We start from the raw sequence: 25,549 nt of genomic DNA, 5'->3' as shown, positions 1-25,549 counted from the left end.
AAAAAATGTAGGATGAAACCCATTGGAAACGGAAGAGAATATTACAAAAATTAAAGGAAAACTAAATTACGTGCGATCTGAGGTCGGGAAGTGGTAAAGGGGGGTGTTTTAAGGTAAAAAATGGTTTATCTGGATTTCCGGCAAAACTGCAAATCCAATGGAAAAAAGTCAAATCGTATTGTTGTAGGTAACAAAAAGATCTACAACTTTTGTACTTACATATTATTCATATAACCTCAAAATTTATGTGAAAAATTAAAAAAACTACGTTTTTGGCTTTTTAATTTTATCTTTTCCAAAACTAATTTTTTGCACGAAATTTGGTGAAAATCTACTTTTTTATGTCCCAAATACACTGTAATTAATTCGAAAAGAAATATTTAGTGTTTTCACCTTACTTTGACTCAAATATCGAAAAAGAACCCTTATTTTCAATCGAAAATTCACCCGTCAAAATCTTTACTTTCCGATAGTTTAAAAAAAATATAAATTACAATGGTAAATGTTCGGAAACTTTAAGCCCATCAAAAGGCGTTTCATAGAGAATTCATACATGTTATTTCGTAGCAGCAATAATATGGATTACAAATAAGAAAAAACCAATAACTTGGTTTTTTGAATTTTGAGGTTATGTAAAAAATTGTAAAAACAAAAGTAGATCTTTTTATTACCTACAACTTCACTTATTTCCATAGGACTTGGAGTTTTGCCGGAAATCGAGATAAACCGTTTTTTACCCTAAATCACCCCCTCTTTTCCACTTCCCAACTTCAGATCGCCCGTAATTTATTTTTCCTTTCATTTTTGTTATATTCTCTTCCATTTGTAATGGGTTTCATCCTACTATTATTTTTTTTGGTTTGAAAAATTATTGACACTGGTCTATTGCTTATTTATGTGACTAACATAATTCTGTGATATGACATTTGGAGGACAACAGATAGACTCTTTAAAATGACCCTTCAAATAGCGCAATTAAGCTTCTTTTGGTGTATGACGGTGTGGTACGTTACACGTTACAATCTTACGTGCGAGATTCAAACATTGAAGTGAATTGTTGTTTCGCCGGCCATGTTTCCTTTTTGCTGGCAACGCGCGACTGTGTAAGACCTCTTGTACACGACACGTCATTTTCTTAACCGTGCGGCGTATTTGTCGTTGAACAAGCGGCCTTATGATAATTAATTCATTCTTCTTAAAATTGGGACCTTAAGTTGTAAAAAGCATATACTAACTAGTACCACTAGTTATTAGTTGTTAGTTTTTAAGTAATATATTATTTACGTTGCTTGAAAATTAATACTTTTCAATGTTTGAGCGCGAAACATTTTCACCGAGTTAACCAAGGTAGGTGTGACATTTATTTATTTTGAGTATTTCAATAATTTCAGTTATAAATACATTTATTGGGACAATAAAGTATCGTCAGTCTTAGAATACGTTTCAAAATTATTATTCAGTGTTATTTATCACGGAATTACGTGGGTCGTGTTATTTCAGATGGATGAAAAAGAAATCTCGAAAATAATAAGAAGCAACGTTCAAATCAGCCATGGAAAGTGTTTTAGAATCGAAAAATTTTACAATATGTTAAATTCATGACATCATTACCAGTAAAGTTGTAGACGAAAACCAGACGACTAGTGGTGAAGAGTAATTACTAAGTCTTAATTATGTACATAATTTTGCAATCATTATACTACAACGTAGGTACATACATAAGATATAGGGTAGTGTCACCAAAAGCTGAACGACCCACAATAAATGAACGTTTGAGCGAAAACTCAAAAATTATAAAAAAAACTCCGCAACTTAGATTTGTGGATTATTTTTTCCCGCATAAAGCAATATTTTTTCTTTGTGTTTTCGTAACAACATCGATAGTCATAGCTCGGACGCGCTCGCAGCTAGTCACTTCATGAGTGTTTCGCACCAAAAAATAGGTTTATATGGAAACGTACTTAAGGTGAGTGCCCAAATTTAAGAATTCTGTCAGATTGAAGAAAGAGTTACTGGTAGATTTGAGAGATTTTGGTTGGATTAAAATCTTGATATATTGGTAATTGATTATATTAATACATATTTCCATTATTCGCATTTTTAATTATTTTAAGGGCCTTATTTTGTTGCTTGTTCAACTTTATATTTCATGCCCAAAAGTTGAACTAAGGAATATATTCACATTTTATTCGTTCAATTTATGATACTTTATCCCAAATAATGAACGAATTTCAATTCTTTATTCATAAAGAAGATCAATTTTAGGACTTATTTTACCATATTGTGAACGGATAAGTAGGTATTGTGTCAATCAAAATTTTTTTTCTTTTAATAGAATGTGTTGTCTATTGCGCAAAGAAAAGAAAACATATTATATGAACAGAGCTCTCTCGAAGAAGCTGTAAGAATATTGGAAGGCGAAGTGCCGTCCTTTCCTTTTTTTTACTTTTCTTTTTGTCATAGCTGTATTTTTTTTGTTTTATTGATAAATAATTTAAAAGAACATGTAGAATACTGGCAACATTTTTTATTTCTCTTAAACATACAAAATATATTATTTAATACAAGGCATATTGTCTATCAAAATGTTAGTTCAACTATTGGGTGCAAATTTTTCATAATTAGGGCTCATTGTTCAACTAAAAGGGTAAGCTCCTTATTTTTTTACAAATAGCCACTTTAAAAAAAGTATAGTAGATATAGAAAATTCTTTTTTTTTAATCAGTCAATTCTTTATGATACATAGAATGAAAAACAAAAGCCAGCAAGCATCAATATCATGAAATAACTGAGTGAAAGCTATTAAAAGTTGTTGAAATAGCTTAATCGTTCATTTAATGGTTCCACTACCCTATATTCTAACAATCAGTAACATTTTAACTTAAAAAAACTTTATTTTTGTAATGATGTAGAAGATTATAAAACTTGTATCTAGCTGATTTGTGAAATTATAATACTTATTTGATTTTATCTAATCGTTAATTTAATAAAGTTTATTAATATCAAATTATTTATAATTCACAAAAAATTGTTATAAAATATATGCATAACTTTGAGGTGGGGAACTATATCAATAACCACAAAAAAAAAATTCGCACAATTTCCCATAATTCTCATATTATTATTTTTGTATCGCATTTGTTGCTGTGTTGTAAATTATTTTTGTAGATTAAAAACTTGGGTTTGGCCGGTAACATATAATATAACAAATTTATTACCTATACATGTATACATATAATATGCGTGATTTATTTATTAATTTTAATATCAGATCTTGGTGGTGTTTACTTACACTGACCATAATTTCAACAATTCCAGTACTTGGTAGTACGAAAGGTACCTTGACAGTTGACTCTGTAGAGTGTAGACTAACCGATACGGAGATAAATCAATTGAATTAGAATTGTTTTTTAACGATAAGTTTTAAACTGTGAAAGTAACACGTGTGAAAACATCGAAAAAATAGCAGCGAACTGTTAACCTGTATTTTCAGCAAACGCACGCGTACTAAAACAAAGTGACTGGCGTATCGCGAGTGTAAGACGTAGCTGTCAGGCACACCAAAGTAATGATCCTGGTCTGTTGTCATGCCTAACAACAAGACGCTCTATCTAGCCGTTTAAATTATCTAAGCCTGACAGCTAGACATCTACGTACATTTTCAGTTGGCCGAGCTTTATTAGCAATTTGTTAAGGCTTAAAATTTATGTCTGTAAAATAATAATATGTTCTCTTTGTTTATATCGTTAATCGCTTGGAATTCCAAAAACAATAATTGACATTTTTGTTCCTGACTTGCAAAGAGGATGTAAATACTACGTAAAAAATGCGCGACTGCCAAAGTAAAAATTGAAACTTAGATATGTATGAAATGTGCATTGAGATTTGACAGTTTGAAATACAAACATACAAATACAATTGTAGTATGTAGATTTGAGGCGACGAAGTTTAATCCGGCTGAGATTGAAAGCGAACAGTTTCTTATAACGTAGTGGATTTCGGCTATCTCTGTTTTTTACAGGATTATAGCCGTCATCTGTCCATCTATCAATGACTGCAGCACTGCACCACTGAATAACAGAACACTTTTCATACAATTGAGTGAAACCGGAATCGCTTTTGAGAGTTTTGCTAAGAGTAGGGGCTGCCTTGCCTGCTGCTGACTTCCTGTTGCTTGTTGGCCGTAAGCTGTCGTGAGTTGTTAAACAGAATAACGATCGAAGTTCTCAATTATTTTCTTTAAATTTTAATCACTTTTGAAAATTATTATTTGATTTACTTATAGGTACACAGTTTAAAAGCAGTTACTTTGGTGAACAACGTGCCTATTAGCAAAATGCTTTATAATTTGCAATAAGAGTTTTTAAAGTAGACCAAAATTCAAGCGCCTAGTATTTGAAAGTGGTAAATGAAAGTTTGCATTAATTATTGATTTGAATTCCTCCTGAGGATGTGGAAGATATTGTTTCATCTTTTTGGGTTGCTACAGTTTTCCTATGGCTGTTATTATGATTTTATGTATGTCCAAGCCCCAAGCTCCCTCATTAGGGCAACTCCATTCGGAGGTAAATTAAAATATCTGACATACCTGAATGCTGTAAGTATTTCCTATTATTATTTTATTTTTTAAACAATGTAAATATAAAGAAAGGATGATATTTATTTTCAGTGATATTTAAAATATAATTAACAAGTTAAATTGTAATGTATTGATGTGATTTTATAGGCTTCAATTTTTGATATAATATTTCTGATGCTTGGTAAGAGCAATCGGTGTATAGTTACATGTGTGATAGTGATTTTTTAATTCATATTGATTAATTTTCAGATGCTACAAACAGTTTACTTTACTGTAGCATTGCTAAATGATCTGTTTGGAACTAATGAGGCAGCCCAATCCCAAAAGCCTCTCATAAGAAGACTGAAGGACACAATATTCAGCTCGCTTGCATTCCCAATATCAATGTTTGTTGGAATAACATTTTGGGGAATATATGCTGTAGATAGAGAGCTGATCTTGCCACAAGTTATGGACGAATTCTTCCCCTTCTGGTTAAATCATGTTATGCATTCCAATATTGTTGTTTGTACCTTAATTGAACTTTTTACATCATTTAGAATGTATCCTCGCAGAAAAATAGGACTTTCTACACTTTCATTTTTTATGCTTGGTTATGCTGTTTGGGTACACATAATATATTTTAAGACTGGAAGCTGGGTGTACCCTATTCTCTCAGTTTTAAACTGGCCTTTGAGAATAGTGTTTCATCTGTTTAGCCTTGCATTTGTTTGTGCATTGTACACATTTGGTGAAACACTTAATAGAGCTGTATGGTCAAAAGAAATAGAATCCACTGTACGGTCCGGCAAAAAGAAGGCCAAATGAAATGCTTCGTTTTTTTCATGATATATTTTAAATGGTTTTTTTTTGTTCATAGTTCATTTCGAGTAGCAAATTGTGTACATGTAATTACATCTTGAATTGTCACAATGTGTTGTGATTTCAAGCTTTTAAATCATGTAATTCTTAGATTGAGATTATAAAATTAATAAGACTCGACACATTGTTTCAAATTATTAACATTTTATTGAAATCAAATAATACTTAGCTAAATTTATAATTTGTGCCTTGAGATTTAAAGGTGAAATCAAAACATATGGGAATTTAGGTAAATTTACTTTAAGACTATGAATTTATTATTTATTTTTGATACAGTAACAAGTATAGTAGCAAGCACATTATTTATTTAATTTATTAGTCAACTTGTGTAGTTGTTTTGCACTTTCAATAATATAATCTTACAATAATATTAAATAAGAAACAAACTGTGAAGCACAAATTTAGTAATTATAAATGTGATATTTGGCTTAATCCAGTAACAATACACATATATAAGTTGATCATGTACCAACATATGATTGTTAAAATAAAATTATTAATACTCCAGTGCTAGAAAAAACTTGCCATTCATTTATACAGTTGTTATTGTTACAGTAATCGCAATAAATTTGTTATAAATCTTCTTGGTGTTTCATTGTTTATGTTGTTTTTTTAATAAACTGAGCAGCAAGTTGTGGTTGATTTTTTTTATGGAAAGGGGTGGAAAGACATGTGGGTCACCTAGTTTTTAATGATTAATGCCACCTATATTCTCTTGCAACACCAGAGGAATCACAGGAGTTTTGTGGGCTTTAAGGCCTTGTACACGCTTTTTTGAAGGTACCCATGTCATATCATGCCGGAAATACCGCTCATTCCACAGCTTTGTGGTGCTTGGAAGAAGCAACTTAAAAACCACACTGTGGAGGACTGCCATGCATCCAGAATGGTGAGGATCTTATATGTGGCGTGTCGTGCGAAGGTGGTATTCGGCGGCAGGAATCCGGTAAAACAGCTCTTTGGAACATTCCCTTTGATAAATTCGGTAGAAGATACAATACTTGATAATAAGAAAGGAAAGAAAAACAATTATTATATATATACAGGTATTTATTTACAAATTAATATTATTTTCAATAGCATCTTCACATTGCATAATTAAACAATATATCGACTAGAATACTTAATTTAGAATGCCAATAAGTTGACTTTCTGTCAACATTCATTTAAAAAGCTTGTAAAATGGTTGACAGATGTCAAAAAGGCTCCACTGGCAGTGCATATAATTAAATTTTTGTTTATAGAAAATAAGTACAACTTCTAATAAAATTAATAATTTGGTCAGAAAATAAGAAGGAATCCTTGGGAAAACAAGCAAATAAAACAGGCTTCTGTTCTTACAAGGAAATGTAAAAACATTATAAAATATATTATCCTAATTTGTCAGTGTGAGCCCAATAGTTGTTTGAACTTTACCAGGGCTTATAGTTGCTATTTAAATTGTACTGTCTTTACTATTCCACACAGGTAACTATTATTCCTATCTCAAATACTATACAACCTGTAGGTAAATATTGGGTGTTTTATTCCCACGCAGAACCTTCGTCACGGAAGGTTTTGTACAGTAAAATTATTTTAATTACATATATAAGTACTTCTTTTATATTCACAACGTGAATCATAACAATAAACTCGTGTATGTACTATATGATTCTTATTAGGTAATTTTTATATTAATATAATACTCCCATTTCGTAGATTAGGTATGCAATACAAAATATATCCCTCATAAGAAAACTATTCGTTCCTACCAGATCGTTCTGTAATCATTTCCAAACTAGTGGACTGTACTAACACAGTGAAAACTTTTTTAATAGTTTTATGGCATTAGCTACCATATTGTATGATTATGACAAAATTTCATTGTTTACAATGTACGCGGTAGACAGCGCGCCATTTTCTAACTAAAATCCGCATCTAAATATATAAAAAAGAAAAATATGCCGCTGCAAGTAAGTTAGCTTACTTATGTTGGTTTGTAACATCCGTGCTGCCTATTGTACAAACTAGCACTCATTAATTCCCAGTGGCATAACTTATTCCCCGTCACTGGACTACGACCGAACACACGAAAAGCCAAAGTACATATTACTAACTATTCAGCAATATCAAATTGTCGTATTACAATACAGCAGTTTTTACACCTAATCAATAGAATGTGTGAAATTTTAATATAATCTACGTCAATAGACGTAGATTATATTAAAATTCAGTTAGGTACGGAATAATGTGTTAGACGTTGTATTTTGTGCGTTAAATAACCGGCTTTGATTTGAAATCGTCCAAGATACCATTGCTAAGTATAATCAGTAAATATTGTTTACAATGCTGTTGGCCTTGATCGTCTGGGATTTCGAGCATTGATATTTACTAATATAAATTTGCGATGAGCACTATTTGAAACAAGACTTATAATACCGTAACATTAAATATTGTACAATATTACTTACACATTTATGCTATATCTAGCGGGCATCTAGTTATTTTATAAATAAGCCACTAAAGCACACTAATTATCTAACTACAGTTTTCCTCACAGTGTATCAACGTCTTTGTATTAACGTTCACATGTTTTAACGTGAATCAGAATATTTTAAACAAATGATTAATTTCGTATTCGTGTAGTTATATAACACATAGTGCTGTATATTACCTACTGCTCTGCCTTTTTTGAGTAATAGCAAGACCATTGGATGCAAAATTATAAATATCTGCCATTCGTGCGATTGCTGCCATAGTTTCTGGAATGATCCCGGCTGAATTTTACCGTAACTTGGAACGCGCAAAAGTAGCCAACGTTAACAATAAGCATTTGACTCGTAACGCAAAGTTTAAAGTTCACGATGACACAGCTGCGTATTTTGTTTCGCCGACCGCTCAACATACGACCTTCAGTTATTCTATCTATATCAAATAGGCACTCACCGCATCTCCGATTACAACAGGCTCTACATAATACTTCTATAAATCTCAATAATATATTAATATAGTACAAGCATAACATGATAAACAGATAGTAATAATGCAATATATACTACTAATCACTATTTACGCTACACGTGTAACACTTATCGTAGTCATATAAAAATATTTGGAATATACCTTACACTACCTTAACGTGCCATAATTTTGTAAAACGATGTCTTTTACGTAATTTTTTTGTTAGAGTACCTAGCGGTCCTATGACCTGATGATAGGTACCTACATAACCGCCACTTAATTATTAAAAATCAATAAATCACAGAAGCATTGCCTGCTTGAACCTACCTACCGTTAACCCAATAACACAGCAATTCCTAATATTGTCATATTAGGAATACGCAATGCAAACAATTCAACCAACTGACGTAAGCAGGCGCTGCGTATTCAATGCTGGATCACACCATTTCGTAAATAATCGCGGCAGTAGTAGCCAGCTTAAAATAAGATCTAAACTGATCATACGATCTCTACTAGTATCACGACGCTTTTCTGAATTATTTTACAGTTAGAATTGTGTCCTTAAAATGTCTGGGCTTTTATGGAACGAAGTTCCTTATGGGACGATGCGGAGGGGTACCCTAACCGGGAAAAAACATCCGGAATCTAACTCACTTCATGTACGTCGAAGCGTTGCTACGCGATAATATCTTGCTGATTATTATTAATTTATATAAATAACGGACAAGTAACAATTAATGACATTTGACATATTTCTGACGAATTACATTGTTTATTTTATTTATTTAGAGCATTGGTGAGAAGGTCATATCAAACCAAAATTCAATAGACGAATATTTAAATAGGTTTATAACTGCAAAATTACACCGACATAAAAGCAAATTTACAGTACCTTTTTGATGTAATTGTAGATAAACTTCTTTGACTATTATAAATTACGCGCGCACAACGGTCAACGACATCTAAAAATAAGTTTTCAGACATTTTCTGACGTTTGCGACATTAATTATTATTTTTTTTTTTCGTCCATTATTAGGACAGGCAAAGGGTTCAAGCCAATACAGCCGCATTCGTTAATATTCAATAATTTATTTCACGATTTTTACAATATGGTTCTTTCTACAAACGTATAATAGCACGACGAATAAATAATTTTAAGGATTTGTTTTGTTACGCCACATAAGTATAACTTCTAGCGTGCATACTTTTTTTTTATTTTAGACAGTGGAATTCAGTGTAAACTGCCCATTTTTTTTAGTAAATCAGTAAAATTAATATTTTTATAATAAAGAACTTCATTCCTATCCGGTGTCCCACGACACCACACGGTTTTTTATTTATCCTTAGCCGTAGGTAATTATTATCCAATGCTTCTAGCGGTTACTAAGTTTTTTATACATTTGGCATAGTCTCGTATTAAATGCGAGCAAAATCCGCGATGGCTCTGCGTTATCAGTGAATTGTCCATATCCAGCTGTCGACCTATATTATAAAAACTATATTGGAATACTCACGTCAATGTCAAATCATTGTTCTTTTTTTAATCTAAATATGTAGCATGCGCTTATCATGTTAACCAATTGAAAAATTATCTTATCATGGCTTACAATTATGCCGTCGATATATAAAAATCAATATGTTAGTCAGTTTATTTATGCTATTCAGTAAAATAAATATATCGTAGGCTGTGTCTTTTTATGATATATAATTAAGTCAATAAAATAGATTGTACCGGTTTAGGGACAATCTATTTTGAATAATTATTGGGTTTTTATTCAATAATTATTGAAAAAATTCAAATTATGTAAACTAATTCATAATAGGCTATACTTTTACGTTAATGCCGCATTAATGCTAATGTTTACAATTAAAAAAAAAACAATATAAAGACAAAATTAAGATAAAATCCATAGATTAATTTATCTATATTTAAGTTGCCGACTGACAACACTGACACACTGACTGTCTGTCTGGCTCATCACCCTGAGACGGATAGAAGAGTGCATGTGCCAATAATAGCTGTTATACTCGTTCAGATACTTTTTTTATTTATATAAAATATAATAATAAACACCTGTGTTCTAAGGACAAACGCGTGACGGACGATGGAGTTATGACGCACCGCGGGCAGCGAACGTTTGATATTAGTATACTAAACATATTTCTAGCACTCTGTCCAATGCTGTTTTACCTATATTTCGTATCTGCGTTGCGCGGACACCGTATTCACGTACTGCCTGCGTGTCGGTCTGTCGCACGCATGCATCAGTTTCACGTGGACGTAAGCCACGACGCGACGGAGCTATGTTTTGATTTTCCTCGACACCTTCGCGGTGCCGTTCCTCTTCCAGCCGTTGGCCTGAGCGTCACCGTTCACCGGCCGCGACGAGAACGACGTGATCTTGCTCTTCGTCTCATATAACACGTCCGAGTCGGTGTCCGTCTCCGACACGTCCTTGTTAACAACTAAAACAGACGTAGTGATTACGTCGTGTGGTGATAAATAACAAGTAATAATGTTGTTTTTATTTAATGAAAATAAGGGCCGAGACGAGCAGCGGGCCTACCATGAACTCTTATTGCGATTCAATTGACAACCTAAAATGAACTGCTTTGCTATTTCGTACCACGACGTCATAAGAGCTATCCATTTTAGGTTGACGTGAAATCAAGAAATTGAATCGCAAACTGATTTATTTCGTTCATTCATTCGTACCATGAGGTAATATTTCAACCTAAACTGGATAGCTTGTGTCAAAGTGATTCGAAAAAAGTTGCTTCTTCCTTAGAGGAAAGTGAATCGTGTTGTTAATAACATTTAAAAAATAGTGAAAACATACAGAAAAGGAAAATATTATTGATGAAAGATGAGATGACAATAATTTATTGGATTTTTTTGTAAAATAAATTACTGAAAATAAACACCGAAAATGAAAATACTAAAGACGAGGAAGTAAGGGCCCGGGCCTATTCGCAAGAGCGAATTTAAAAAGATGTACTCTGTGCTCCTGTCAAATCAAACATCAATGGAGGTGCGTTCATAACTCGTTATTTTTACGAAAACACCTAAGCAAACATTTAATTTGTTATACAAAGAACTATACATATTTATATTACTATTATTTAATAAGTACAAAAAAGGGCTTAATAGTTTATAATTTGACGCTATTTTAATATGTATTTTTAGTATTTTCTACGCAAAAAAAACCGCTTTTATCATATCATTTTAGGTATCGAAATGCAACGCATATGGTTCGAGTAAGAGAGACAAACTTATGCATCGACTGTAGAGCGTCATCTCATTCTCACACCGTGGACCACCGACAAATTTATTTCGTTCATTCTTCATAAGCGAATTTTAGCGATTCAGTTTAGGTAACTAAACTGAACTGCATCGGAATCGCATAGCAAATTAAAAGTTGATGGTAGGCCTTCAGGTCGTTCAGCTGATGGTAACTGATACGCCCTCTATATTACAACGCCGCTCAGAATTCTTAAAAAATACAATTACTCTGAGCGGCACTACAATTGCGCCCGTCACCTTGAGACATAAGTTGTCATTGCTCAGTATTTGCTCAAGTAAATAGTAAAAGACTTAAATGTCAGTACGGTGTACAACAACAACAACGGTGTGAACAAAGAGTACTTATTCGTGGAAATAAGAATTAAATAAATAGAATTGCTACATAAGAACAAATTGTTATACGGTTGACCGTAATAAGAATTTATTTAAATTAAAGTGACGCGAATGAAAAACAATCGGTATAGAGCAGGGGTGCTCAAGCTTGAACTGCTGACGATCTACCTCAAAATTGTTAGACTACGATCGATCGGCTCTGAGAGGCTTCAAGTATGTGTGATGAAGGATTGTCGTCTAGGTAGAATGTCACGATGACATAGATATTAGTTTTGCGCACAATATGCATTTTTTTAGTCAAGGTAAGTGTAGGTCTGCTCTTAAATGTCAATGAAAAAACTCATAATTATTATTCAAAATTGCGAGTTTATTGGTTCTCACAAAACAAACGCGTTCTAAAGTTCTAAGTTTAACTAAAGAGTGACTTTGGATGTTGTAGCGTGACACTGCATGTCCTGAGCATACTTTTCATAAGATGGAACGTAATTACCGATTTTAGTTTATTATACCGGATTTTTTTCTCGAGATCGACTCAAAAAGCACTCGTGATCGACCGTTTGAGCACCCCTGGTATAGAGCGACAGATGATAAAGTGAAGTGAAAACGGTCGGCCTTCAGTATCTAATATATAAAATTCTCATGTCGCGGTGTTTGTAGTTAAACTCCTTCGAAACCAAACCGATTCTCATTAAATATTGAGTGCATATTGGTCAGGTCTGATAATCGGACAACATCTATTGTCCATCCCCCTAAATGTTAAGGGTGTTTTTTTTTTTAATTTTTTTGACATTCTTTTTTAATTTGTTTGATTATTAAAGTGAGCCAGCATTATAAAAATACATACAACTTCAAATTTTCACCCATCTACGATCAACAGTTACTTTTGTATCGCGATTTTAATATCGGCAATATATCGTTTTCTGGCTCAGCTAGTAACTTAATATAAAATGTATTATTGTATAAAAGTATTATTTAGAATCAGTTAAGATGTTTCGAGACAAGATAATCGTTTGATCTATATATATATATATATAAAAATGAATTGCTGTTCGTTAGTCTCGCTAAAACTCGAGAACGGCTGAACTGATTTGGCAAATTTTGGCCTTGAATTATTTGTGGATGTCCAAGAAGGTTTAAAAGTTGAATAAATATGAAAATGTTCGGATTAAAAATAAACAACAATTTTGTTTTTCCTTTGATGTGTCCCCCGTCGTTCACAAAACAAATCGAAAGAATAGTTTAAAATGAATAACTAATTAGAATCTTTATATCGTTCAAACTTTCTCCGGAGGTAAAAAAGAACTTAATTTTAGCTACCTATACTTGGTAGATTTTATGTACGATTTAATATTTGGTAGGTCTGAGAATCGGTTGTCATCTATTTTTTATACCCCAATTTTTATTTTATTTTATTACTTTATATGCCAATACAACGCTTGCTGGGTCAGCTAGTTATTAATATATAGATCCTACGTGTGAGAGAAGGTCGCAAACGTTACATGGCTAAATAAATGTAACGAAAGACAAAACGATAGGTTATAAATATATTGTCTCAAAATTACAAACAGACACTCCAATTTTATTTATATGTATAGATTTGGTACCACAACGGCGTCTATTTCTGCCGTGAAGCAGTAATGTGTAAGCATTATCGTGTTTCAGTCTGAAGGGGGCCGTAGCTAGTGAAATTACTGGGCAAATGAGACGTGACATCTTAAGTCTCAAGGTGACGAGCGCAGTTGTAGTGCCGCTCAGAATTACCATCAGCTGAACGTCCTGCTCGTATCATTCCTAATTGGACGTAGTTAAGCAGAAAGGACTCAAACCGCACTTCGATCAAAATAGAGTTCGTCAAATCTGTCATGTAGTGAAAACATTATTTTTAAGATGTACATGGAAATTGTTTTTTTTTTTTTTGATATTTATATCGAAGATTATTTAGAGCTGAAACTTCAAATGCCTACAACTCAAAAGTGCCTTTGTGTGGTTTAAGTCCTTTCTGCGTAACTACGTCCAATTGTCATAAGAAAATGTCTACATAAGATTACTGAGCGTGATCAGAATTAAAAATTAGGGTGACAGCAATGACTCACAAGGTTTGTCGTCGTGTTCAGCCAACGGCAGTAGCCTGTAGTTAGTCTTGGTGCGGGGCTTGCGGCGCGAACACAGCGCTCGAGCCAGTCTCCAACAACCCCACCATACCAACAAGATGACAACTACACCCACCCCGGCGTACACCACCGACCAATCTGTTTGTTGCAAAGCAATTTCACGATAAGAAGTGACGAGACAAGCAAAAAATTTATTTATCTATACATTTTATATATATATATACAGATAACCCTCACTTCTAGGATTAATACACAAATAAAATTTGAAAAACAAAATTTTGTGAACGATGCGGGACTCGAACCCACGACCTCTGGCGTTCCGTGCCAGTGTTCTAACCAACTGAGCTAACCGTTAATGAAAATTGACAAATATTTATAATCATTAATTTATCGATAGTTCATCAACTATATATGGCGCGTTTTCGACCGGAGGCACCGGTTGACCTGAAGTGATGCTGTGACCGCGCGCTCTCCGCCCTCTATCTCGAAAACGGTTCACCGTACGAATTTTTTTTTAAACAAAATTTGTAGAGAATTTTATATTCTACAATATTGATAATAAAAAAACAAATAGCAAAAAACCCATAGGAAATGAGATATTTACAAAAAAAGCTCAAAAAACCGATTTTTGTGACCCAAAGGTCAAAACCTTGAAATTTAAGAGTTGCGTACACCCTACCATATGTAGGTTTTAAGACAACTTTTAGGGTGTCAATATACAAGTATTTACAGACTTACAGCTGGGTTTCTCGAATTCCGAGGTGAACTTGCTATAATGACTGGACTACAAGTACGCTCCAGTATAATCAACTATAGTTACTTATATGTCAGGCATATTCATCAGTTTATTCCACCATTGATGGCATTTCCCATAAAATTCACAACAACATGAAAGCACAAGATCTTAATGGCGAATTTTGGGGTACAACAGGATGCCTTATGCTCACGAAGTGGCTGAGATATTTAGTGTTTGCAGTAAATCCATCTAATATAAACCTTGTTGTTATTACACGTTCTTAACATTAATACATAGGTTATCTTATTATTATGAAAACAATTTAAATTAACACTGATAACAATGAAGATAATATAGTGGTCGGACAGAAATGAGTTGTTGAGAAAGATTTTTTTTACAGTTCAATTTATTATTCTGTTTACAATTTTCGGTATTTAGATTACTTTCACTTCACTCCAGGCGTACATTATAAATTCATTCATACATCATCAGCCGGAAGATGTCCACAGCTGGAGAAAGGCCTCCCCCAAAGATTTCCACGACGTTCGGTACTGCGCTGCCCTCATCCAACATATTTAGGCGATTTTGACCAGATCGTCGGTCCATCTTGGGGGCCTTCCGGCACGTGGTCGCCATTCGAGGACTTTACTGCCCCAACGGCCATCTGTCCGTCGAACTATGTGCCCTGCTCACTGCCACTTCAGTTTTGCAATCATTTGGGCTATGTCAGTGACTTTGGTTGTCCTAGCTATCTCCTCATATCTGGTTCGATCTCACAGGGAAACATTATAATATATAGTTAACTATAATTAAAACTGACAAATAAAATGAAACATTACTTTAGCATAAATTTGGTCTTTGGATACATTATGGTTATGGTGTGTAAAGCGGTTTTATAACAGTTCAGTGCAGCCTGTTATGCCTGCCATGTTTCACTGCGATCAATGTGATCTATTGTGAGAGCCACTGTTATAGCTTACTGCTAAGATAAAAGTGCTGCTTTTGCAGTGAGCTGACATATCTCAAGTGGTTGAAAAATTGGACATCCCAAAGAGATATTACGTTTATGCATTAAAGGACCACATTCAGGGAGAATATGTAACAGGGTTCCATCTGCACTATTAAATGACCTATTAGTCAGTGAATTTAATTTTATATTAATTAATTATCTTTATACATATTTTAATTTTAAAATATTTTGACTACCTACTAATATTATGTAAAAATGATTTTATTTATTACAGATTCTACATGCTCTGCAATCTGTGCGGGCTAGAATTGAGAGGTGTTTGTTTAACAGATTAAATTGCAGCGCCTCCTTAGTTCGTCGTTCACAAAATCGTCACCTTTTTGCTCTTAATAGTGATTTTCATTATTATAACACTAGAAATAAGGGATTGCTTGTAGCTAATTCTAGTAGGCTTCACAAGATACATAATAGCTTTAAGGGTAAATGTATACACTTCTATAATAAAGTCCCAGCCACTGTTCAGGCATTATATATAAATAAATTTAAATGTTTTATAAAAAAATTGCTCTGTCGTAAATACTATTTCTCCACAGCTGAATGTCTAAGTGATCGGACAGCCTGGGACTAGATTATGATTATTTTATAGCGATAGAAATGACTGTACAATATTGCATATTTTTATGGAAAAGAATGCTGGGAGAGTTTCTTGCGCCGCTTCTTCTCTCTCAGAGCGCCATTTGTTTCCGAAGCGGTAGTAGTATCTAGTAGTTATTAGAAATAAAATCAAAAAGAATTCTAAAGGAATCAATTTTGAGAAAATAAATGCCTTTTAGTCTCCTAGGTAGAATGCGTAAGTTTTCCCTACTTAAAACCCTAGTGCCTCTCCAAACTACACTCATCATAGTTTTCGCGTCCTTCGAGTTTCGGAGTACCTTGAATATAGTTCCCTGCCATATTTCCACGAAAAGTCAACAATTTTCGCCTATTTTATACTAATCTTACACACTAAAAAACCGAAATTTATGGATATACACTCATAACCTATTAAAACACGTTGCATTCCGTAATACACTGACTTTATTCTTAAGACAGAGTATTTAGTTTCGCTACATGACACATTTGACAATTATGTTGTCTATGTTCTAACATTCCATACATCAAGTATGTCAGTCGGTCTGTGAACGCCACTTACCGCAGTCGGGCATCGCATCGCGTTGGAACTGTGTGAAGAGGCTCTGCATCCAGAAGGCGTCACAGCGACACGTGCGCGTCGCTTGATCGCATACGCCCCGTCCCGAGCACGTGCTCAGACACCGCACGGAGCGGACACGGGCCACGCCTGCGGTCATAGCAGCCGGTCGCCCCACACTCAGCGCCTTCAAACCCTCCATTGGCACACCCTGTGTGTGTGTTAATAACACATACTGTGTTATATATGCAATATAGTTATTTATGCAACTGTTGTGTAATGAGGGGTATTCAAACACGAATGTGGATTGTGGTGAATGATAATAGTATCACATAAGTGTTTTAATACCTAATTATCAACAGTTGCATACAAGACTTTATCTACACCCATCATATGAATCCTCTAAAAGATTCTGGAACAGTTAGCTAACTGCTAACATTAAAACACCAGTCCTAGTAGTAACCTAATATCATTCATTTCTGATTATATACAAATAAAGTAAGTATTAATGAAACAATTATTTATTTTAATAGTAATTTACATTTTGTATAGTGCAATAATTAAAATTCTTTTGGAAATTAATCGCTCATTTTTTGTAAACAAAACAATAAAAATATCGAAGAAAAATGGCGGGGATTCGAATAACCTACTTTTTTTTTACGGCGTGCGACGTTCTGGGAGTGTGGAGCGCGCGTAAACGAAAATGTTCTTTTTTTGAAATTCATACAGATACCACGCATCGAGCAATAAGAATGTGGCTGTCTGTTGAAACTCTTTGCACATGAAGGGATCGAAAAAAAATCATAGGAATGTTGTTATGAAATTCAGTACAACATTACAACACTCTTTTGGATGATGTAATGGTTATTAGAACATTGGGTGTTTTAATGGTGGCAATAAGCTAACTGTTTCAGAATCTTTAATAGAGGATTTAAAGCTTGGGTGTAGATAAATAAATTTACCAGTGTGAGGCTCCTTTGCACAGGATGCCGGATAGATTATGGGTACCACTACGGCGCCAATTTCTATTGTGAAGCAGTAATGTGCGAATTGTGAAATTACTGGGAAAATTAGACTTAACATCTTACGTATTAAGGTGACGAGCGCAATTGTAGTGCCGCACAGAATTTTTTGTATTTGAAGAATCCTGAGCGGAACTGCATTGTCATGGGTAGGCGTATCAATTACCATCAGCTGAACGTCCTGCTCGTCTCGACCCTTATTTTCGTTTAAAAAAAAGTTTTTCCAAATTTAAAACTTTATTTTAACTTTACTTAACTATAACAACTTCAGTGACCTAACTATAACAACGTCTAAAATGGAGTTTATCTTGTTCTATTACAAAACAGTGTTTACGTAGTGTTTAAATGAAATAGTGCTATGGAAGTACGCAAAATAGAGCCAAACTAACAAACACAATTTATTGTTCATTATAAACTGCTCTAAGATTACGTTTTACGTGATTTCTTCGTTAAGTGTCCCGCGAAATATATATAGTGGTTTTCCAGCACGCTCAGGCGAATGTAAAAGAACCCAGGATCTTGCAGAAAAGGTGAGTACCGGCTATTCCCTTTTTTCCAATGATTCCTGTTCTGTTCACCTAAGTACCCTTCTTATAAATACAGTCCACTCAATAATCCCTGGCGCAACCACCTACTTATATTATATTTATCATAATTACAATAATAACTATGATATTCTATATATCTTCATGTTAGAAAAGGATAAATTGAAGCGTGAAATTATTAAATTACACCAGTCTAAAGCAGTGCCATACTCATTTGTTTACAATATATACATATTGTTATCTACTAACCACACACATACCATTTCACACCCACACACAAACATACACACAGTAAATAAGAAACACAAGAGGCAGTTGTTCTGTAATATATCTTGTATAACTATTGTAAAATAATATTGTCAATATGAGTAATCTATAATGGCCTTAAGAATTATGTTATATATTATTTTATTAACTTTTACTGTTGATTACCAATAAATAAATACAATAATTATACCTGTCTCGACCTGATTACTCGATACCTGATTACGGCCTGCCACTTAGCATCAAATACGTCATACATTTTATATTAAAAAAACCTATATCTATACTAATATATAAAGCTGCAGTGTTTGTTTGTTTGAACGCGCTAATCTCTGGTACTACTGGTCCGATTTGAATGATTCTTTCAGTGTTGGGTAGTCCATTTATCGAGGAAATCTATATGCTATGTTTTTTTTTCAAAATAAGGGATCCGTAATAAAATTGCTATTTTGTAATATAGGCAATATTTTATTACTTATAAAACTATCGCGTGAATTATACTTTATATGGCAAAACAACGTTTGCCGGGTCAGCTAGTCATAGATATTTTGCTATTAGATTTTAACAGCATACTTACTTTCTCAGACAAAAAGAAAATAATAATAGTGTTGCCAGAGTCCACTTCACCGCGTATCTCTGTCACGTTGACGAGCACGTCGTCCTTCAGGAGTAGCGTCATCTTCTGGACCATAGAGTCGAGTTGGTTCTTCGTGAAAGCCGATATCGGCGTGTTTATTGTCATCTCTAGAAGGTTCGCTTCAAGCGGGTCGGGCTTCACTTGCACGCTGACAGTGTCTCTGTCGGATTCACCTTGATCATCCATTACTGTCAGCTCAAATACGTAACGACCAGCTTCAATGTTAGTCAACTGAAATCAAACACAGGAATTTATTTTGAACATAATAGTATATAACGCACCTAGGGAGAAAATTAGGTCATTCTCACCCGCGGAGCATTTACAATCGCGGGTGGCAATGTCCTACTTATCTCACGTGGTGCGTATACGATTTTTTTTCCCACTTGGATGAAAACCGTGTAGTCCCTGGTACGAATGAGAAAAGTCGTCTTGCCGGGAGAGAATCGACCACATTTTTTTTTTATTCGAATCGAGCAGCGTTTCGATACCGCCTGCATTCTAGCGTTCACATTGGATCAATGGACGCTGTTTGCAAGTATTTTCCAGAGAAACGCCAGTAATGTGCAGCCTTAGTGGGAAACTACCGAATCACGACATTTTCTAGCTAACACTCAAAAATACAATGTTTGTTTCCAAATGTCCTCATTTGGGGCAGACAAAATCTAAGAACGACGATTTAATCTGACATTCAGGGTATTAATTTATTTATATTCTTACACACAATACAGTCGAAGAATAACATACCTACAATACGAAATCAAACACAGGAATTTACTTTGAACATAATAGTATATTACGCACCTAGGGAGAAAAGTAGGTCATTCTCACCGGAATATTGAAAATCGCGGGTGGCAATGTCCTACTTATCTCACGTATACGTTTTTTTTTCCCACTTGGATGAAAACCGTGTAGTCCCTGGTACGAATGATAAAAGTCGTCTTGCCGGGAGAGAATCGGCCACATTTCTCCCTCGTACCAGGGACTAAAAGCGAGCTTTTTATGTAGGTGGGAAAAAAAAAGATTTAATTGTACCTACACCTTCTCGGAAAGTGCTTCCTGGACTTTATAAGAGCTAAATACTGGTCTAAACCAGACCCGAACGCTTCGGAAGACAAATTATGGTCAGTTTAGTATACATGGCCTGTTCTAAAGACATACCGATTGAGTCGCTTAAGAAATCTCTAGAACTAGCGGTGAATAAATTTCCCAAGGAGACAGTGCATACATAAATAAACCTTCAGTAAATACATAAATTAAATTTGAAAAAAAAAAATATAAACGATGCGGTACACGAACCCACGACCTCTCGCGTTCGTATGCATTCCAATCTATAGGCATGTTTTACACACAGCTAAATATAGGTTAATTTTATTAGTGCGATATCATTTAATTAAAATAAAACTACAAACCCGCGGAAATCACAGGTGACAGGATGAGCCAGCCAAAAAAACTTAATACATTTAAGGTACCTCTATGTTTCACTTTAAAAAAAAATATATCAGGAAGCTACATTTGTAATACTCTAACTACCGCTGCGTCAAATGCCACATGTTAAGTCTATGTTTAGAGATACTTAACCTTAGAGATACCAACATACTTTACTTTTATTTATGGAAGAAAAGGACAAATGAGCGTACGGGTGACCTGATGTTAAGTGATCACCGCCGCCCACATTTTTTTGCAACACCAGAGGAATCACAGGAGCGTTGCCGGCCTTTATTGTAGGTACCCATGTCGAATTGTCCCGGAAACACCGCACAAGGAAGCTCATTCCACAGCTTGGTTGTACGTGGAAGAAATTTCCTTAAAAACTGCACTATGGAGGAACGCCACACATCTGCACTGTGGAGGAACGCCACACATCTGCACTGTGGAGGAAGCCACACATCTGCACTGTGGAGGAACGCCACACATCTGCACTGTGGAGGAACGCCACACATCTGCACTATGGAGGAACGCCACACATCTGCACTGTGGAGGAACGCCACACATCTGCACTATGGAGGAACGCCACACATCCGCACTGTGGAGGAACGCCACACATCTGCACTGTGGAGGAACGCCACACATCTACATAGTGGAGATGAAATTCTAATTTGTGGCGAGTCATGCGAATGTGGAATTCGGCGTCATGAATCAGGTGAAACAGGTCCTCAGAACACTCCCCTTGATAATGCAGTAGAAGATACACAATGAAGAAAAGTCTCTACTCAACGCCAAGTGATCTAGTAATCTCTTAATAATAAAAAAAAACAAATGACCTACCATCAACACAGGCCCTTTATCGGAGTCCAGTATAACAGAGCCCGCTGCCAAGCCAGAAGCCAGCCGGGTCCATTTCCACGAGACTATACGGAAGTCATCGTGAGACTTGGATCCATTTAGCACCAATATAGCCAGTGGTAGGTTCAGTACCTGATCTCCTCCTGCATCAGCTTTTGGGGGACTGTTCTTATCTGTAATTGAACAACAGTCTACAGATCAAAATAACTTTGCATCCACTACACCTATGAAGGTATTTCAAATTAGAATAACAATAAACTTCAGTTTTTGTAATGCTCTTGAGTTCGATTGAAAAACAGAATAACGAGAAGATATTTTATTTGAAGTGAATATAAGTACGTTAGTACAGTGTCACCAACTTATCTGAGAACTGATGAGTGTCGCCATCATCGTTTCAGTGTTGCCAATTGATTCCGATGTGCACAAAAGTCGGGGCATATTAAACGCTTAAAATTCAGAAGTATCGCATTTAAGATGCTAAGAAATTTATAATATTTTCACTACATACTCCCTTTTTACGTATCAAACTAATCTTAAAAAAATATTCAGTTCTAATCAAACTTAAATCTTATTATTTTTGTTTTCTAACACACGGAACACTTGAAAGTAGTAGACACTGACAGTCGAATGACATTTCAACATGGCGACCGTAGTTCCTATTTTTGCCACTTCACAGATAAGTTGGTATTGCTATAAGTAATTAGTTACACTGCGCCATTGGCTTCATATTAAAATCTAACCCCATAGATTACACACGAGAAAAGATTACTACAAGATTCTACAGAAAAGTTACAAGTGAAACTGTCCCCATCAACATTATAAACATCTATGATTGCAAATCATACTTTATCGCCTTGAAATAAGGTTCAAAGATTGTTCTTTGCTACCTCCAGAACAGCGCATATTAGATGTATAGAATAGAACACGATTGATGATTTCGCGCCATTTTCGCGCTCTTATAATAAAATAATGTTATAAGATAATTTCTTAACTTATTACTTACTTAATTCACAATAACAATAAAGAGATCAAAAAATTATTACATATCGAAAAAATGGAACTACGACCTATTATATATAAAAGTATATTTTATTTATTTGAGGTTATTAATCTTGTACACAATTTATCAAAATTGTCATCACTTCAGCGAGATTAAATGAATACACGGGTAGAACTACTTATCCGTAAGCATAACAAAATAAATCTAAAAATTAAAATGTTCAAACAAATTATATACTTAAAATACCACAATTTTTAATCACCCTAGCTTCTCACTGTGTTCTGCTTGTAGAAGGTGTCAATGCCTACGTTAGCGCGCGGCTATTAGATTACTTACAGGGTGTCCCAAAATTATATCATGGAAAATTAATTTAAATGGTGAATTAGGTATTTTTATTATGAGAACAGTTAAGTAACTCTACCCGTGAGCTCTTTTAAGCTTATTAATAATAATTACGAAGTTATTTATACACATGATACATCACCAACCACCATGAATCATCCACAAACGAATTTGACATGCAAAGTGAATAATATTTATACAATTTGTGATAATTACAGGCAAGGAATTTTTCATATTTTAGAAATAATTAATATTTCTTTCATGAACATTTAAAAAATTCCCTTAATCTCCGGTCAATAATCAAATTTATTTTATATATTACTACACATGACCATTCGTTTATTAACATTAACGCTTTATGTAGGTACAAACACATAGTCTATTAGTCTTGTTCGTATTATGAAGATCCCAATATAAGGGAAAATTTTGTTGGCTACATCAGATGGAAAATACAAGTGCTAGTGTCCTTAAACTTAAACATAGCATACATAGATAGCTGATTTATTTTCTGCAGCTAAGCTACTCTGTGTAGAAAATACTTACTCTGTGTCACAGTGATGGTTACATTCTCTGTGGCAACATTCGCGTTGTCATCGATCACAGTCAGCGAGAACACATACACTCCCTTAGTCAGTCCAGTCGCGTTCGCCACAGACTCGTTAAAATTTACGATAGTTGCGTTATTCGGGCCGGAGAGACAGCGCCAAGTGAAAGATACTATTTTATTGTCGTCATGGGAGCCCGTCCCGTTTAGAACTATCCATGTTTGAGGCAGTGATATGAACTGTAACCAATTACTCATGCTGAAACCCTCCATGCAGAATAATTTTAGTTATGATTAGACATTAGAGTGCGGTCACGCATAAAAAAATCGGTCAATCACCATCATTGCCTGTTTTAAAGCGAAGTCATCCACCTTATATTTACGACACAAGTGTAGTATATGTAAAATGTTTCAGAATTTCTCCAAACCATGTAAATGATATTTGAGAAATATTGAATTAATCACAATTAAAAATTAATGGTGTTATTGATAATGACTTATCGAAGGTTTAAAACTTTGTTAATAATAGCCTGTAAAAACAATATTTAATACATATGTTACAGCTTAAACACTTTTAGAAGCTAGGACCCTTCTATAAACCTATTTAAAACCCTCGATAGTAACAACGGCCTCTGTTTGTCAACTGTTTCATATTTGAAGTATAATTTTCGTTGCAGTCAATTAAAATATAAAGCTGGGGTCGCATAAGGCTTAAGGCAGTGATATAAACTGTACCCAATTATGTTCATGCTGAAACCCTTCATGCAGAATACTTTTAGTTAAGATTAGACATTAGAGTGAAGACACACAGAAAAAAAACGGTCAATCAACGTCATTGCCTGTTTTAAAGCGAAGTAAGCACCGTTATATTTACGAAACATAATAATACGTGTATATACTTAATGTTTCAGAATTTCTCAAAACCTTACACGTGAGGGATATTTGAATATAAATGTGAAAATATTGAATTAATCACAATTAAAAATTAATGGTCTTATTCATAATGACTTAACAGATGTTTAAAACTTCGTAAATATACGATTGTAAAAAACAGTATTCATGCAAGAAGAATGACCTCCGTCTGACAACTGTTTTACATTTGAAGTTAAATTTTCGTTGTCTAGTCAATTTATAATAATATAAAGCTGGGGTTATATAAGGCTTTTTTTTTTTTTATTATTATTTTTTACGCCCAATGTTCTTTAATGTGTTCAAATAAGTGTGTTAACGGGATCATGCTAATTACCATAAAAATAGACAAAACCTTAGATTCCGACGCCGCGCCGGTAAGGTCACGTACTAATTACAAAATTGCATTAGGCTTGAAATTTTTTTATTAAATGGAAGCGATTAAAATTGATTGTTGAATTAGATTAGACGAATCTATCGACTTCAATCTGCTACCGCTTTTACTTAAAACGAACCATGTGAAACGAATAAATAGAATTTCGAAAAGCGTCGGCGATAATACCCCCATGTTGACACAGCATTACATAATTGAGTTCCCGCGTAAATTTGACATTCTTTGCTTGTCTTATATTTAAATTTTTCACAATGTTGAGTTGTCTATTTAAATAAGTGCATAAAAATATTAAATTTACGATTTTTCTCGAAAATGGTAACATTGTATACCTACCATAGGGTATATTAGTTATGGGAGGTTAATAAATAAAGAATTTTCTCGAATGTTCGATAGATTTAAAACACGTTTTAACTGATATTTGAGCTTTATACCTTCGACAAGCGTTTTATTATAAACATCGCATATTTAAAATATTTTTTTAAATATTGCGACAGGGATAGGTAGTAAATAGGTCACTGACCGAAATTGTTTAAACTGTCTTACCGGAATAGTTGTTAGATAAAAGTTCTAGTCGGCTATTATATTG

At 34.2% G+C, this 25,549-nt stretch overlaps 2 protein-coding genes across 4 annotated transcripts in view; one reads left to right on the top strand and one right to left on the bottom strand.

Moving 5' to 3' along the window:
- The first annotated feature begins 3,943 nt into the window (after positions 1–3,943).
- On the top strand, positions 3,944–6,023 carry LOC126977525 (androgen-induced gene 1 protein-like). Of its 2 annotated transcripts, XM_050826383.1 has the most exons (3): positions 3,944–4,193; positions 4,286–4,597; positions 4,829–6,023. In XM_050826383.1, the coding sequence occupies exons 2-3, from the start codon at positions 4,451–4,453 to the stop codon at positions 5,384–5,386; spliced, it is 705 nt and encodes a 234-aa protein (XP_050682340.1). In that variant the 5' UTR covers positions 3,944–4,193; positions 4,286–4,450; the 3' UTR covers positions 5,387–6,023. The 2 variants fall into 2 exon arrangements, with proteins under 2 accessions (XP_050682340.1, XP_050682339.1); XM_050826382.1 differs by having other exon boundaries at positions 3,944–4,597.
- A 446-nt stretch (positions 6,024–6,469) lies between these two features.
- LOC126977448 (dyslexia-associated protein KIAA0319) overlaps positions 6,470–25,549 on the bottom strand; it is a 37,152-nt gene continuing 18,072 nt past the window's right edge. The window contains exons 9-14 of one of the 2 annotated variants that reach the window (XM_050826242.1): positions 23,660–23,900; positions 21,757–21,947; positions 19,432–19,722; positions 17,027–17,234; positions 14,111–14,266; positions 6,470–10,846 (exon numbers count right to left, since the gene is read on the bottom strand). In XM_050826242.1, coding sequence (XP_050682199.1) covers positions 10,683–10,846; positions 14,111–14,266; positions 17,027–17,234; positions 19,432–19,722; positions 21,757–21,947; positions 23,660–23,900 — 1,251 coding nt within the window. In that variant the 3' untranslated portion in view covers positions 6,470–10,682. Of the gene's footprint in view, positions 10,847–14,110; positions 14,267–17,026; positions 17,235–19,431; positions 19,723–21,756; positions 21,948–23,659; positions 23,901–25,549 lie in introns of those variants that run through there. The other variant, XM_050826243.1, reaches the window with a different exon arrangement.

Source organism: Leptidea sinapis, chromosome 45 (genome assembly GCF_905404315.1).
Source record: "Leptidea sinapis chromosome 45, ilLepSina1.1, whole genome shotgun sequence".
Classification (NCBI taxonomy): Eukaryota; Metazoa; Arthropoda; class Insecta; order Lepidoptera; family Pieridae; genus Leptidea; species Leptidea sinapis.
This window is presented reverse-complemented; position numbering and strand designations above follow the sequence as displayed.

Bases quoted from the DNA above. Each gene is read 5' to 3' on its own strand.
- LOC126977525 (XM_050826383.1), top strand. From the start codon at position 4,451: ATGTGGAAGATATTGTTTCATCTTTTTGGGTTGCTACAGTTTTCCTAT. The intron at 4,598-4,828 runs GTAAGTATTTCC...ATTAATTTTCAG, and splicing joins ATCTGACATACCTGAATGCT to ATGCTACAAACAGTTTACTT.